Genomic DNA, 15,888 nt, shown 5'->3' on the forward strand with positions numbered 1-15,888 from the left:
GCAATGACTCCTAATTCCCGCCGCAACACACCAGCTATTGAGCGCACGTGTATTCTCTGCAAGACGTCTCGGCCCGTATTCGAGTTCAGCGAGCGCAGGATCACAGCCAATTGTTGGCACGAGCCTGCGACTTGTGTTGGGTGCTTGCAGGCGTGGGTCAGGCAGTGTGCGAGTACGCACGGGTTGGATGGATGCACATGTCCTGAGTGTGGAGAGCTCATGTCGAGGGAGGATGTAGGGGCTTGGGGTGAGGTGTCACCGATGTGAAGCGGACGATGGTATACAATACTTGGTAGGAAGACTTTATGACATGTCTGCTTGTATATATTTAAGCATAGTAGCGCTCTTACATTCGTTTTCTTCTTTCTCTTCAGCCAACGCAATGTATCGGCCGTTTATTTGCAGTGGTCAGGCTGCTTTAGTATAATGTATTGAATATAAGATAAACACGTCACGTAAACAGCCTGATATCTTCACATCCTGTCACGCTGCATGGTCGTTTTTACGATATTTACTTTCAAAGAGGTATCATGTGAATGCAGAGATGTCGCGTAGCCAATATACATACACGGCGCACACATGGTAGATCATGAAGTTGATATGATTGTATAGGAAATTCGTAAGTCGTTACATCTGAAAACTCCACCTCTAGTGAAGCATACTAGCATAGGCCAACCAAAGCCAATGCGCCGTGAATGAATCCTCCGTGCCACCAATCCAGTATCGTGACATATCTCAGTCTCCTTACTGGACGTTGGGCGTGCTGGCGGTCCAGAGCGCGTCACGCTCATCAGCAAGCGAAGTGTTGACACACTTCGTCAAGAAAAGGTGCCAGCCCTCGATGGTGGCCGCGTCAAGACCGGCTCTGACGTCCTCAGTGCACGTAGTAACGTACCAGGCCGCGGAACCGAAACTCTTCTCGTCGTCAGAGTTGACCAGGTCGAGAACGGCATCGACTCCTGTAGCCTTTGCTGTCGTGACGGCGTCTGCACCGACAACAGCGGTTGTGTACTTCTCGATAACTTCTGGCATGGCCATCACTAAGCATGAAAGTTAGTTGATGTCTCACAGTCAGTCCATATAGCAGCATTACTTACTTCGCGTTCCCTGACCAGGTTTACCTGGCGCGGGGAAGTGGTTCCTCTTGTACTTGAAGTTTCCGCTCTCAAAGAGCTCATACGCGACGATCGCCGCCCTCTCGCCCTTGGATGTGATCTTGTAGGTCTCGAAGGCCTTGTTGATAGCAGTAGCGGCTGCAGTTGCATCTGCACACTCGTCGGGGAATGGTGCACCGTCGCAGGATGCGGTGGTGGGGGCGATGGCGATCAAGTTGTCTGCAGTCAGGCTCGCCTCGGTGGTTGGGGCATCTGCTGGGGGAGCTGCCGGGGCACCGTCTTCGAGGTCGCAATCGGGGCCCCGGGCGGGGACAGGTGCTGCGAAAGCGCAGAGTGCAAAGGCACTTGCGACGAGGATGTTCTTCTTGAAACCCATGTTGTTGATCGGCTGATTGGTGGAGTATATAGGTATATAGTTGTAAGGTCGATGTTCTTTGATGATGTTGGTGTATATATAATGAGTGATGTTTGAGGCCAAGTCTGGTGCGAGGTGATGATCTTAAGTAAGAAGGAGCTCTTGAATAGGCCGAATGCAAAAGTTGTATTGTAAAGTGAGTGGCCAGAACAGTGTTCTTGAATGAGTGACGTTGAATGGAATTTGCTTCAGGCCTGCAGAAGCTAGTGATCTAAACAAGGGATCGAGAGACCGTGAGGAGGCAGTGTATAGAAGTGATAAAGGAAGGTGACGGCCAAGATATATGACCTTAGGCGCGCCTCGACGCCCCCTTCAGGTGCGCCGTCAGCACAATAGTCAGGAACCCGTCTTACCGTATTCCCCAGATCAACGAGCAGTGACGGCCAATCATTGCCTGTGCGAGGTGACGAACAATGCACGTGAATACGCGTTGTGCGACTGTGATTGGTTCTGCGCCACCGAGCTGCCGGGGATGTTCGAAACATGAAACGAGCGAGGTCAAGCTTTCGCCAATGCCGCTGGACAGGAGTTAGACATGAGTTTAAACAGCTTCCCGTGCCACCGCAACAAAATTATAGGGTAATTGTGGGACGATAGGCATCCAGCGAAGAGTTGAATGGGGCATTCTGGTTGGGTCGCGGGCGGAAGAAAGGTTGTTGCGGCTTACGAGCTTGGCCACGGGTGTCTCAGCCCTGACCCGCCGCAAATGTGATAGCCGTAAGTAAGGCGGAACGTTGCGCCGCTTGGTTTGTACAGTGGCTGATCTTTCCCAATTCTTTCAGTCGCGTTTACCCAAGGCATACGGCAATTCTTCTACCTTGTGCCGTTATGGAGTTTACCTTAACCCCGCATGACGTGACATCATGGTAGTTGCCGTCCACGGTGGGGCAACTGCTTCTCTATGCCTAGGTGTCCTGCCCCTCATTTAAGCTCATACACAACCAAAATTCCTCTTCAGCAGATTACTCATAATAAACAAGCAAAATGCCTGCCGTCGAGACAAAGTTTGACCCCAAGGAGTAAGTCACGCCAATTGCTAGTATAGAAGAGTCTGCCCGGATGCGTGGTTGCGTCCGATTTGGGACTCCCAAATTGACACATGCATTCTACATCTGTTTCGTCCGAACATTTGCTAATGTCAACATAGCATGCAGTTCCGTCGCCTTGGACCCGCTGGGTTGAAGGTCTCGGTCCTGTCCTTGGGAGGTTGGTTGACATACGGAGGAACGCAGAAGGGTTCCATCGTGAAGGACTGCATGCAGGAGGCCTGGAACCACGGTATCAACTTCTTCGACACTGCAGAGGTATACGCAGCAGGCGAGTGTGAACTTGAGATGGGCAAGGCTTTCAAGGAGCTGCAATGGCCGCGTGACGAGTACGTCTTGTCGACAAAGGTAAGATCAGTCTATTCTCATCATGAGTGGGGACTGACAGTACTGGAAAGGTCTTCTTCGGAACTCAGAGGAAGGAGCCAAACACCAGGTAAGATGGCCGTCTTGCTTCCTTTTACCCGTCTAACGAATGTGTAGGGGTCTATCCAAGAAGCACATTGTCGAGGGTTTGAAGAGCTCCCTGAAGCGTCTTGACCACGACTACGTCGACGTTGTCTTTGCTCATCGCTACGATCCTGAGTATGTATTGGCTGTCTGCCTTCCGAGTGTCCACTAACGTACGTTTAGCGTTGGCATGAAGGAGATCGTCGAAGCCTTCACGCAGACAATCCAGATGAACCTGGCATACTACTGGGGTACATCCGAATGGTCTGCGGAGCAGATCCAGGAGGCATGCGATATCGCCGAGAAGTACAACCTCATCGCCCCAATCGTGGAGCAGCCTCAGTACAACGCTTTCCACCGTGAGCGCTTCGAGAAGGAATACGCCCCATTGTACAAGAAGTATCAATACGGCACGACCATCTGGTCACCTTTGGTAAGAATCCAGCACGAATGTACTGCATGTGAGATATATACTAACTCGTGCGCCAAAACCTAGGCTTCGGGCATGCTGACTGGCAAATACAACGATGGCATTCCGTCCGACTCCCGATTCGCGACTAACCCCGAATTCTTCAAGAACTCAATCGAGGCGTTGAAGAGCGACGAGGGACAGGCTAAGATCAAGAAGGTCAAGGAACTGACTAAGATTGCTGAGAAACTTGGAGGCACCACGACTCAACTCGCGCTTGCCTGGGCAGCTAAGAACCCGAATGTGTCTACTGTTATTCTTGGCGCAACGAAGCCCGAACAGGTCAAGGACAACTGTGGCGCTCTCAAGTTGCTCGAGAAGTTGACACCGGAGCTCATGGAGGAGATTGAGAAGATCCTCGACAACAAGCCAAAGCTATAGGCACTCGGATACGGCTGCGGGATCTGCTCAAAGGCCACAGTGATTACTCAACCGATCTGGAGCATCTAGAGCAGGCTATATAGTACAATGGAGGATATGTGACCAGTCTTGCTTCCTAATCGCATTCCGATGGTACGATCAAGTAGGCGCTATGTCGTAAGGGTCGACGTCAGGAAATATAGCGATTGGCTGCCCCGCAAATCGTATATACCGCACAACGTGACCGTACGGAGTAGGCAACTGCATGTCTAAGTGGATAGCTGTTATACGAAGTACGTTGAAGTGTGGTAGAGCAGAATGCACCCGCCACAGGACCTCGGGAAGGCGTGCCCGAGACTTATCGGGCGGTCGAAGTGGCTGGGCCAGGTTTTGATACCCAGCCCTGACCATGCATCGCCCATGACACAATGCCATGGGGTATTTTGCGCGCCGACCCTTTGTTTTTGCGCTGTAAAGCTGGGATGTTGGGTGTCGCACGGCGCCACTGCACTGCACGCCAGCTGCAAGCTCTAGACCGGAGTCGCTGCAGAGCCGCAGAATGAAGCCGCTAAACACCAGCGGATCACAAGCTGCTTCCGCGCTCTGGCTGTGATTGCTCCAAAGGCTGTTTGGCTCGATCTTGTGCACTGACCGCCTCATCTTGCAACCTCCAGACCCGGATGGCAGGCAGATTCCAAATCGTTAGCTGGGGCTGTGTTCTCGCCGACGATCTCGAGTGTGTAGCGCATTATTTCGTGCATGGCTGGCTACTAAATCGCGTTGAACATCGCACTGCAAGTGTAGGAGTCGAGCTACCCTGGCACGTCCGTCCAGACCAGCGTGCCCTCTCCTGTGCTACATTCAACTCTGCGACGCCAAGGGCACCATCGCTTGTCTCAATTGACCGGCAGCTCGTCGCCCATTGCAACCGTCTCTTCATCATCGCCGTCTGGCCCAACTCGGAAGCACGGAACAGGAGGACCTCGGCCGCATTCCACTACAACTAGACGTACCCTCAAAGTCTCGCTGCTCAAATACCCAAACACCCCACGGCAGAACCGCGGGCACCGGCTCTGTCTACTCGTCATCTCTGCGCGCCGACGAGCCCGACTTTTGTACGTTTCGGATGTGCGCAGGGGTTCATTGTCGCCCTGTGGACTGACTTGCGTCTAGCGCATCGCTCACTGCAACTCGACGGCTTCTCCGCCATTTCGGCGCCGAGGGTGAGAACCGTTTACCCATAAGTGCGCGTTGCTGCCAATGCCGCTCCTATAGCATGGCAACTACTATCAAAACCGACCCCTCCTCCGAGGGTGCCAGTCATCGCGACAACAGCAGTGGTATGTGGAATTTCTCTTGGCAGTCTCCAGCGCTTTAATCGCTCCACGTTTTGAAGTTGTATCTGTTTTGGCTCCGCTTCGCGATTCCTACAGTTTGTTCTTGGCACGTAGACATGGCATCCGCCATTGGGTCGCCGCCGCTGAAGCTTCTCGCGTCGTTACTCCACTCCCAGAAACGTGCTGCAGAGACATGACCAGTCTCGCCATGACAACCTTGACAGCTCTGCTCGTGTTAGCATGAACGTTGCAACATTCCCCGCGGCTCGCATGGTTGCCGGCCGTTGAGTTGAGATCGATGCATTAACGGCCAAAGACCCTGCGAACGCTTGCGTGCCTCACCCGGCGAGGCGCTGGCGACACTACATATACATGGCCGCACTACTCTCCTTTCTCGTCAAAGCTCATCATACACACATACATAATATTCCTTTTTGTTTCTTTCATCTCTTACCTAATATCGAAACATCATGTCGCATGCTCGTTATATGTCCTGGCCTAATGCGCATGCGCTGACCATGGCGCCCACCTACCCTCCATCCGGCGCTGCCATCGAGTACCCCTCACCTGCTGCTTCTCGTCGGGCTTCCGAGTGTTTCTCTGAAGTGAGCATGAGCAGCAGCAGGAGGGGCAGCTTGGCTGGATTTGCGTCGGACATGGAGAGTACCGGGCAGTGGCACTCTGTAGGAAGCGAATCTAAGAGTCCTCTAGCACAATTTGGATTCTTCAAGGGTCTCACCGACAAGAAGACAACAAGAGGTTCGTTCATTGAGACATCGCCTCGATATGGTGGCTGACTCCTGCAAGATGGCCAACCACCCAAGAGAAGAGGACCCAAACCGGATAGCAAACCGGCTTTGACCAGACGGCAAGAGCTGAACCGCCAGGCGCAGAGGTAACATCAGCCAAGCCATGTCTTGTATCACGCACTGACTTGTTGGCAAGAACACACCGAGAGCGAAAGGAGCTATACATCAAGGCCCTCGAGCAGGAGGTGATCCGTCTCAAGGATACCTTTGCGGCTACTACGAGGGAACGGGACGCTTTCGCGGACGAGAACCGCCGACTGAGAGAGCTGCTCATGGCACATGGCATCTCCTTCGACCACTCCAGCCCGGGGAGCAATGGCATGGGCCGCGTCGACAGCTCTGCCTATGGAAGCTCCACTGGCAGCATGTCAGGCTACGGGCCAGGATCAGCGTCGACTGGCTACACATCGCCACCAACACGCGGATCCAGCTCTCATGATGGAATGAACGGTCAAGCCTTGACTCTTCAACAGCAACAAGCCCAGCAGTCTGGTCACCATCAGCAGCATTCGATGGACTATGACCAGATCGGCATTGACTTCGTCTTAACGTACGACCGATCGCCTTATCTTTCTCCTCCACCCCAGCAGTAATGCGCTTACGTCTTTTCTTCTTCATTCTTTTTGGCCTCCGTACGTCATTCGTTATCTTTACGAGATCTGTTCTGACGACTGCGTCTAACAGGCTCGAGCGACCCTGCATGGACCACATGCAGTTTTTAATGGTCCGCGCCAACGAGGCCGACGAGAATATCAGCGGCCATGCGCTCATGGCAACGGCACCTCCCGATGCGCATATCACGAATTGCCCCGAGGAGAAGTATCCACATCAGATGCCGGACGTCAAGATGCCGGATTTGATGAAACTACTCGATCTCAGCAATCGTCTGCCCCTTGATGGGGAAATCACGCCTATCATGGCCTGGGCGAAGATCCTCCAAGACGAATGCTTCAGGGATCTTTCCAAAGAGGACATTGAGCTCGTGAAGAAGGAGCTCCTTGCCAAAGTCCGCTGCTACGGGTATGTTGGTATCACTCTGATTTCAGCTGAGCATGCACTGACACTGCCTAGCTTTGGCGCAGTCCTCGAGGAGTTCGAAGTCAGCGACGCCCTGATGACAGTTCTTGCTAGCAAATACTCCAATGGTCCCACGCCAGCATAATGTGTAGTCACGAGAAAAACGGCACTAGTTATGTTTTCTGGAATAATCTGTAATGTCATTCGCTCGATATGAATAATGCAAACATATCTTCAACCTTAAAATCCCAAATGGTGTTTGACATGTGCATGGTGACTCGCGAGTTGGCGCATGCCCGCCGATCTACTGTATTGTGAAATAAAGGGTCCAAGCTAGCGCCCCACTAGACCCTCGTCCTGTCAGGGCGGTGTTATGAAACCCGTGGACTTATGAAACTACAATCGCTACACGTCGTCGTCTCGAGGCCTATAAAACCTCCGCAATATACGCCGGCTTGCCTTCCTATTCTTTCTGCCTCTTTCGCCACCGTGACGAGGGCACAGCACAGCTATCCTCCGTACCCCGCGCGACTCCCGACCGAGCCTCAGTCATGGCCGAACTCAGCGTCTACGACAACGACCCGACGATATACCTCTTCACCTCACTGACCGCTGGGTCCTCTCACATTGTCACGGCCACGTCCCGGATCGAAACAATCCTAAGGGCGAACAAGATCCCTTTCAAGGGAGTCGACACGGCGACAGATGAGCTCGCAAAGAAGCTGTTCCAGCGGAGAGCAAGCGGGAAGAAGCTACCGTTGATAGTCAAAGAGGGATATGTTCTGGGTGTAGGTATAGTCGAAGGCGCGTAGCTGGGGCAGGAGGCTAATGCGTGTCTTGCAGGGCATCACAGAGATCGAAGAATGGAACGAGTACGACGAGATTCGAGAAGCGCTGGGCGTCACGGCAGCCTTCACGCCCTTTCCTGCGAAGCCCGGGCCACCGCCCATGGCTGCGCCAGCTACGACCACCTCCTCCTTCTCATCCACAAGCGCAGCTGCGAAGAAGGAGAATATCGTCATACCCAGTCCAGAGACAAACCTGGCGCTCCGTGAGCTAGGCGCGGAAGCTGCGAAGAAGGCCGCGTCGATGAAGCCTACCCCAAGCAACATCAAGACTACGAACCCATTGCTGGCTGAGAAGACGAACACACCGACCTCGGCGACGTCGAAGAAGAGCCCTACAAAGGAAGACCCTAGTAGCATCCTCTCGCCCAAATCTGTCCCATTACCCGACACGCCGAAGCTTGTGACGCCTGCTACACCGACCGCGACCGAGTCCGCGACCAAAGATACAAAGGCTGCTGCCTCGACTGCCAAAGCGGAGACCAAGCCCGCTACCTCGACCGCAACGACGAAAGATGCGAAGAGCACGAAAGACGCGAAAGCCGCTACACCAAGCACGAGCAAAGACACCAAGGCGAAGGACACCAAGGCAAAGGACGCGAAAGACGCGAAAGCAAAGGACTCCAAAGCGAAAGACACCAAGGCAAAGACTGCCACATTCTCAAAAGATGCAAAGTCAAAGTCTACAAGAAAACCCGCAACAGGAGGACTCTTCGGTCTCGGAAAGCCTGTCGCAAAGTCAAAGTCGTCGAAACCCTCAAGCAGCAAAGACACAAAGAGCAAAGACACGAAATCGAAGAGCACAAAAGACACCAAGGCTGCTGCGAAACCGGGCATTCCCAAGCTCTCCGATCTGCAGAAACCCGTACATGCGCCTCCGTCCATGCACGACGATGCGAAGAACCCTGCGCTTAGTGCTGGGCCGATAAGCTCGACGAAGAAGGAAGACGAGGATAATGATGATGAGGAGGAAGATAGCGAGGGAGAAGAGTCCGAGGAGGAGAGCTCCGAAGAAGAGGAAGCCGATGCGGATAAACCAGCAGCAACTAAAGCCCCAGCAAAAGCGACTGCAGCAACCGAAGAGAGCAGCGAAGAAGAGGAGGATAGTGACGAGGAAGTAGAGAGCGAGGAGGACAGCGAAGAGGACAAGAAACCCGCACCATTGGCTACAAAAGGGAAACCCGCGACGCAAGCCAAGAAAGAAGCTGAAGCGGAGGAGAGTTCAGAAGAGGAAGATAGCGATGAGGATGATGAAGAAGAGAGCTCAGAGGAAGAAGAAGAAACAGCCAAGACGCAGAAGCAATCTGCCAAGGACGCGAGTAAAGCTGGTGTGAGTGTGAAGGATTAGAGAGAACGGAGAGCATGTGTGGATATTAGGAGCAGGCGCTGTATATAGTTTCAAGTACAAGATAGTAGTACATAATCAAATTTTGGGCAAATGCCGTAATATTGCATGTGCAGATGAATCGCATCATTTCAACGCCATCGCTGGATGCTGACTCTGCATATGCAGTAGAGAAGATCACATCTAACCAACTAAAGAACATCTATAGACCTTTGCATGATAAAGGCCATCTGGAATCTGTGCCAACAACACCTCGCACACTCCACTCCATCCATTATATGCCGGCTGGAATAGAATCAAGCAGCAACATCCAAACCCGCCTTCTTCAAGCCATTCAAAAACTGCTCTTTAACATCCCCCTCAACAGTCACAGCCTCAGCCGTCTTCTCCACCTCTGCAGCCGGCGCACCAAGCTGCGCCATCATCATCTTCTCCACAGCCGCAATACCCGCCTCCTCCGCTTTGCTCAGACTATCAGCCGCACCGGCCACCTCGTCCTTCTTCTTCGCTTTACCCTTGCCCTTGGCGCCCTCCTCACTCTCCTCGCCCTGGACCATCTTATCCAGTTCCAATTTACTGACACCGAGCGCGTAGATCTGCTCTTCGACTGTTCCCTTGGTGACTAGTCTGACGACTTCGACCTCCCTTGTCTGACCAACGCGATGCGCGCGGTTTTCCGCTTGGATGTCATCCTGAGGATTGAAACTCGAGTCGAAGATGATGACTTTGTTTGCGCAGGCCAAGTTGATACCTGCGCCGCCGCTCTTGGTGCTGATCATGAAGAGTTGGATGGATTCGTCTTGGTAGAAGACGTCCATGAGGGATTGGCGCTCTTGGATCGGTGTGGAGCCGTCCATGCGCATGAAGTTGATGTCGTGGTCGTCAAAGACCCAGCCGAGAATGTCCATGACGGACGTGAATTGCGAGAAAACCAGAGCGCGGTCGCCGTTCTCTTTATACTTTTTCAGCAAAGCGAGGAGCGCAGCGACTTTGCCAGAGTCCATCCATTCCTGCTCTTGGAGCTCGAATTTCTTGAGCGCGCGGTACTTGGAGGCGAGCTGGTGGCATTGGTAGTCTTGGTATAGCTGGAGTTCTTCGTAGATGATGTCGGGGCTGCTTTCGGCGAACATGTCTTCTTTGAGACACGCCTTTGACATCTTCCGGATCTTGTCGTCGTTGTACCGGTGGCGGAAGAGTAGGGGATGGATAGCTGCTTGTCGCAGTTTCATCATAACGTTGGCATGGTCCTTGACGGGTATGCCTGCTGCTCGGTCTTCAAGGATCTTGCGCTGCTTGGCCAACTGCTCGTTGTAAAGCGTCTTTTGCGTATCGGTAAGATTGCAGTACTCGACGCGTGACGTCTTCTTCGGTAGATGCTTGAGCACTTGAGCCTTCTTTCGTCGGAGGATAAACGGTGTCAGCATCGTACGAGCGCGTTGGATACGTTGAGCAGAGAGCAGAGAGCTATGCGAGTCGCTCTCCATAGTCTTGGCCTTGTGTTTGAACAGAATCTGCAGCATCTCCTGGACCTCCTCCTGCTGGTCGCCGTAGAAAACCTGTGGCATGAGGAAACCCAGAATCGACATGAGCTCCTGAAGACTGTTTTGAAGTGGCGTTCCGGTCAACAGGATCCTGCAAGTCGTAGGAATCTTCATCAAGCTCTTGTACCGGATCGTGTTGGCATTTTTGAGCATGTGCCCTTCGTCAAAAATACAGATCTCAGGCCTGCACTTTCTCAAGAACGAAGAGTCGTCCTTTCTGAAGGTAAGGTCGTACGTCGTGATGATCACATCGCACGTTCCCTGACGAATATTTTGGAGAATGCTCTCCTGGTGAGAGAACCGCTCCGCCTGTGATCCATAGTAGGGCGTAAAGTTGATCGTGTTGGAGAAGCGCTCAAACTCACGACACCAGTTCTCTAGTGTAGATCCAGGCACAACGATCAGCGCAGGCTTTCCGACGCCTTCTTCTTTGAGGTGTGACAGAAAAGCGATGATCTGGCATGTCTTTCCCAGACCCATATCGTCGGCCAGGATACCAGAGGTTTTGGTCTTCCAAAGTAAGTTCAGCCAATTAAGACCTACAACCTGGTAATCCTTGAGTTCAATGTCGTCGTTCATGATCGCGGGCTGTGTCAAAAGCTTCGTACGAGTGACCGCTTTTCGTATGCTGTTAGGCTCCGTGTCGCTGCCATTCGGGCTCCGAGGGGTATGATAACCTGAGTCGCGAGAAGAGTTCGTGTCGCTAGCATCATCGAGACTTGTAATCTCGACTCCATCCTCTGTGGAAGCACCAAAAATATCAATGCCCCACTTGGCCATGCCCGCGACCATCGGCTTGCCCAGAGCCTCACACTGCTGAACGACTGAGTCAATCGTGTTGTATGCGTTCCACATGGCCTCGGTAGATTCCACAAGTCGCTGTCCGGTTGTTATACGTGGCTTGCGAGACTTCTTCTTGCCCTTCTCTACCGGCGTGAGATCCACATGAACCTTGCGAATAGCATCAAGAGACTTGAATGGGCGGTGCTTGAAGATCTCCTTAATGTCCTCTTCTTTGTGACTGGATAAGTCGATCAACTCCTCCACTGTACAAGTGTTGAAGAGGTTCAGCAATTTACTGTCGTCAAAGCTGTTCTCCACCACCGAACCACCTGCCTCCGAATCGTCGTCGACCATGAGATCCGCAGCAATACCCTCGTCCTCGTCGGAGGAGACAACGATCGCCGCCTCCTTCTTTGTTTTCTGTTGCGGTCGTGCGGGTGCAGGTTCGGGGGAGGGCGAGAAGACGGCTTTCTTGCGGTCCTTTCCGCTCTTGAGTCGACGTTTTGGTTTCGCTGGCTCCTTCTCAGGGCTGTCGATCGTGACTGGGCTATTCTGAGTCGCGCCTAACTTCGAGTACTTGTTCTGCAGCGACTGTACAGGCTGCTTAAGACCTCGCTGTGCCGTCTTCTTTACAACTGGATTCGATGCTGTACGGGCTACTCCTGGGCGAGGTGGCGACCGTAGCAGCTCATCTTCAGACTCCTGTTCCGCCAGATACTCAGAGGCGTCGTTGAAGTTGCCTTTTCGCTTTGTCAAAGCATCGTGAATTTGCTTGACAGAGCGGTTCGGGTATATAGCCTGTAGTCGCTTGACTTTGGTATACGTGCTCAAGTCATGGATGTCTTCCATGGTCATCTCCTTGTCTTCGGTCAAGTCTATAGGTATAGCGCGTGAAGGACCCCCTTGCGGCTGCATAGGTTTCTGCCGCTTAGGTGGTGTACTCGACTCGAATCGTTCCGCTGGTCGTTTACGCGACTGGTCACTGCCGTACTTATAACTCGAAAGATCCCAGGTCGGCTTCTGCGGTGTCTCTTCGATCCTCGATGTCATGGATGCCATCTCAATCTTGGATAAGGGTATATTGGACCTATACTCCGACTCGTCCTCGTCTGGGTCGCGCTCAACAGGTGGGTCGTCCGAGGTGAGGTCGACGACTGGTTTGCGGACTGCTTGTGGGGGGAAGAAGCCTGTGCCAGGTGGTGCCATTGGGTTGCTGTAGCCCCCGTATGGGCGTTGCGACTGCGACGGCGGCGACATGACAGGCGACGAGTCGCGCTGAGGGGCGGGCGACGAACGCGGGACTTGTAATTGCGACGAAGAAGCCGTGGCTTGGACTGGGTGCGCGCGCGGCGTGACTATGAGCGTGGGCTGCGTGGTATCAGACGGCGCCGCAAAGAAGGGCGAGCGCTCCCCAAGGATTTGCGTAGGCTGCGTGACGTAGGTATCGCGCTCGTCGTCGCTGTGCGGAGAGGCGCGCGGTGCCATCGGGGGCGGAGAAGACGACAGTATGGGATCGCGGCGGTACATGGTGCGACTGCACTATGGCAGCGAGTTGAGCAGAGTAAGGATGCCGTCGTGGTAGTGGATGCCGTCGTCGATTTCGCCGCTTCGTTCGCGGGCGGAAGAAGTAGAGCAGCGCAAAGAGAAGACGCAGAGAACAACGGCCAAGCGCACTAACAAAGGCGAAGTGGACAAAGCAACGGGTATGCTAAAACACCCACAGAGCGTAGGCAGGAAGGAGCCGTGGAAGGGTTTGCCTGGCGACGCGGATCACCAAACACAACGCGTTAAAACCACTTTACTACGCGTAAAGATATTGAGCTTGGACCATTCTGAGAGCCTATTACGTTGCTGAATTCGGCTGAGGGCCTGGTCCGTCGCTTCCTCACGAGCCAGAACACCACGACCTACAGGCCCCATCTGCAGAATGACGACTAGAAGAACCGTAAACGAGCAGAAGTCGTCTCTGGACTATGATGGAAAGGCTGCCCCCGAGCCATCCAACACCTCGCCAGCGGTGCCATCGTGAGTCGCCTTTATGCTGGATATCATGGGTATAGTGCAATGGCTGACAATGGCAACAGCTCGGTGATTTGGAAGTTGATGAGCTTCACATTTGCCATGATCACACTGCCAATTGGCACATACTTCTTCACAGTCAACTTTGTCTTCAAGGGTAAGTTGTTCCTGAGAGGTTTGGAACTGGCACTGACTCTACCCAGGCAACGCAACATGGGCAGGTGGTTTGGCAGCACTCATGGCGAACGTGGTCTTGATCGCATATGTAATCATGGCATTCAAAGATGATCAGGAGGAGATGCGAGAAGAAGCAGAGAAGTCCAAGAAGAAGTTGTAGGGCTTGCTCGTCGAGATGGCTGGGGTATCGATGCATGCTGGAAGGATCGGCTCGACAGTGTAAAGTCGCCAACACATGTTCTTGCGGACTATGCGTGGTAATGATAGTGACTGAATCATACATCACTTGAAACAATAAGACCAAAGACGAATTACTCATCAACCATTATGATTACCACATTACCAGCCGGCTCAAGGAGCGAACTTCTACTGTAGCAGCACATTTCAAAACTACAAGGAGTGACAATCGCGGTATATACCCTTTCCACATTCCTAAAACGCCACAGTAACGCCAACATGCTGTATACGCAGGCTCGCGCAACAGTGATTCGACCAGAGGACTCCAGAGCCCCATGGTGAAGATCTTCATTCATCATCATGGCAAGCCCGCGCCTCTCGTTGTCGAATGGATTCCCAGGAGCGCCGTTCGTTATAGCTAGTCGCCATCTTCCTCCCCATCATCGCTCGTGGCTTAGTCTTTGCTGAACCGTCTCTTAAACCAGCTCTTGCGCTTCTCGCCAGCATCGCTGCTCTTCTTCGAAAGCATAGCTGGTCTTGTGTTCTCGGTAGCAGGCGGTCCACCTCCACCGAGTTTGATCGGTGCTGCCTGGGTGGAGTGCCTCGGGGGCGGTGGTGGCATGGCGTGAGCGGGCGGTTGCGGTGGTCCTTGTGAGTAGTTGCCCGACCCCTGTGCGTACTCCTCCATGATGGGACCCCTTCCGAATCCATTAAATCCGTACTGTGCACCCATGTCCTGTTGTGGTGGTTGCACGGGCATGCCGCGTTCGATGGAGCTGTTCTCGCTGTTGCTGTGATCGTTGGAGTAGGGGCCGTCGCTGTGGCTGCCATTCGAGCCGTTGGTGTTGACGGTGTCGCGCGACTGTTGGTAGCCGTTCATGGGGTAAACACCACCATGGGCGCTCTGTCGGTTGTTCCAGCCCGGGTCGGACTGCATGCGGTTGCCGTATCGCATGCGCTGTGGCTGTGCGCCAACAGGCCCACCGTTGCCGTAGCCATCGACATAGCTGTCGCGCTGCGTCTGTCTCTGGGGAAAGTAGCCGCTGACAGACGAGAAGCGGTTCTGGTCGTTGTATCCGCCGCCGCCGCCGCCATAGTAGCTGCTCCGTCGGCTCGCGTAGCTCATGACGTCGGTCTGGTCGGCGCGCATTGACTGCGCGCGGCGTCTGTATTCGCCATCAATGGCAGCCTCGAAGGAGCGGATCGTGTCGAGTGGTCGCTCCCATCGCGAGCGCGTGGGGTTGGAGAGATCGGGATCGGCTGGTACTGGTTAGATGACGAATGTACGCAGCGCTGACGACACGACTTACCAATGGGATTACCGGCTGAGTCGGTATGGTTGAAGGAGCGGAGAGAGGCGAGAGTGGGCTTGGTGAGGGCTTCGGCGACTGGGGCAAGTTAGCCACGATAAGATAGACAGGGTGCACACGACGGCATACTGGGCTGCTGTTCGTTCATGGCGGCGTTGGGGTTCGCCTTGGAGTTTGGGTCGTAGTGGTCAGAGTATTTGCGCTGGTGCTTGGTCGGGCTTTTGGGCGACGCGGGAGTCTCGCGGCTCTTGTTGCTCTTGTTGCTGTGGAAGCTGAGACCGCGCGGGCGCGATGGCTGCTGTGCCGCTTGCTCCATTCTTGCAACGATGGGCGATACCCAGTTTTTTCTGCGGAGCGTCTAACGAGTCGTGCGAGCCGGGTAACTCGGTGGAGCTGGTGCTGTAATGTGGCGCGTGGTGAGCAAGTGGAGCGTGCGGCGTATCGTAGTAACTGAGACGAGAGATGTCGCAGAAGCAAATTGATGAAGGATCAAGAATGCGTGCCGGTAGAGCTATGGAAACTGGGTGTTAACACACGAAAGGCGGACCAAGTCTAGGCTGCGTAGTAAGACAACGTACCTAGGTAGTGACGCGCGGTCCATTCACTCTTCGACGCCGAGACGCGACTCGTCATCAAGCCACGACCAGACTAAACGGTTGGGGAATATCACCAT

General features: G+C 53.7%; 8 protein-coding genes across 8 annotated transcripts; 5 read left to right on the top strand and 3 right to left on the bottom strand.

The window, feature by feature from the left end:
- Positions 1–744: 744 nt before the first annotated feature.
- Positions 745–1,491, bottom strand: J4E84_009058 (uncharacterized protein; the record flags this gene model as incomplete). Its single annotated transcript, XM_049391624.1, has 2 exons — positions 745–1,040; positions 1,098–1,491. The coding sequence occupies 2 exons, from the start codon at positions 1,489–1,491 to the stop codon at positions 745–747; spliced, it is 690 nt and encodes a 229-aa protein (XP_049240752.1).
- A 1,023-nt stretch (positions 1,492–2,514) lies between these two features.
- On the top strand, positions 2,515–3,876 carry J4E84_009059 (uncharacterized protein; the record flags this gene model as incomplete). The annotated part of the gene is made up of 6 exons (XM_049391625.1): positions 2,515–2,549; positions 2,678–2,924; positions 2,975–3,012; positions 3,060–3,161; positions 3,210–3,459; positions 3,523–3,876. The coding sequence occupies 6 exons, from the start codon at positions 2,515–2,517 to the stop codon at positions 3,874–3,876; spliced, it is 1,026 nt and encodes a 341-aa protein (XP_049240753.1).
- A 1,834-nt stretch (positions 3,877–5,710) lies between these two features.
- On the top strand, positions 5,711–6,594 carry J4E84_009060 (uncharacterized protein; the record flags this gene model as incomplete). The annotated part of the gene is made up of 3 exons (XM_049391626.1): positions 5,711–5,951; positions 6,000–6,087; positions 6,138–6,594. The coding sequence occupies 3 exons, from the start codon at positions 5,711–5,713 to the stop codon at positions 6,592–6,594; spliced, it is 786 nt and encodes a 261-aa protein (XP_049240754.1).
- A 107-nt stretch (positions 6,595–6,701) lies between these two features.
- On the top strand, positions 6,702–7,163 carry J4E84_009061 (uncharacterized protein; the record flags this gene model as incomplete). The annotated part of the gene is made up of 2 exons (XM_049391627.1): positions 6,702–7,021; positions 7,073–7,163. The coding sequence occupies 2 exons, from the start codon at positions 6,702–6,704 to the stop codon at positions 7,161–7,163; spliced, it is 411 nt and encodes a 136-aa protein (XP_049240755.1).
- A 406-nt stretch (positions 7,164–7,569) lies between these two features.
- J4E84_009062 (uncharacterized protein) lies at positions 7,570–9,211 on the top strand (the record flags this gene model as incomplete). The annotated part of the gene is made up of 2 exons (XM_049391628.1): positions 7,570–7,806; positions 7,862–9,211. 2 exons carry the CDS (start codon positions 7,570–7,572, stop codon positions 9,209–9,211), a joined length of 1,587 nt encoding a protein of 528 aa, XP_049240756.1.
- A 293-nt stretch (positions 9,212–9,504) lies between these two features.
- On the bottom strand, positions 9,505–13,059 carry J4E84_009063 (uncharacterized protein; the record flags this gene model as incomplete). Its single annotated transcript, XM_049391629.1, has 1 exon — positions 9,505–13,059. One exon carries the CDS (start codon positions 13,057–13,059, stop codon positions 9,505–9,507), a length of 3,555 nt encoding a protein of 1,184 aa, XP_049240757.1.
- A 594-nt stretch (positions 13,060–13,653) lies between these two features.
- On the top strand, positions 13,654–13,888 carry VMA21 (vacuolar ATPase assembly integral membrane protein vma21; the record flags this gene model as incomplete). The annotated part of the gene is made up of 2 exons (XM_049391630.1): positions 13,654–13,708; positions 13,755–13,888. The coding sequence occupies 2 exons, from the start codon at positions 13,654–13,656 to the stop codon at positions 13,886–13,888; spliced, it is 189 nt and encodes a 62-aa protein (XP_049240758.1).
- Positions 13,889–14,359: 471 nt separating this feature from the next.
- J4E84_009065 (uncharacterized protein) lies at positions 14,360–15,531 on the bottom strand (the record flags this gene model as incomplete). The annotated part of the gene is made up of 3 exons (XM_049391631.1): positions 14,360–15,165; positions 15,216–15,293; positions 15,345–15,531. 3 exons carry the CDS (start codon positions 15,529–15,531, stop codon positions 14,360–14,362), a joined length of 1,071 nt encoding a protein of 356 aa, XP_049240759.1.
- Positions 15,532–15,888: the final 357 nt, after the last annotated feature.

This window comes from Alternaria hordeiaustralica (assembly GCF_023758085.1).
Source record: "Alternaria hordeiaustralica strain BMP 2776 chromosome Unknown scaffold_25, whole genome shotgun sequence".
NCBI classification, from domain to species: Eukaryota; Fungi; Ascomycota; class Dothideomycetes; order Pleosporales; family Pleosporaceae; genus Alternaria; species Alternaria hordeiaustralica.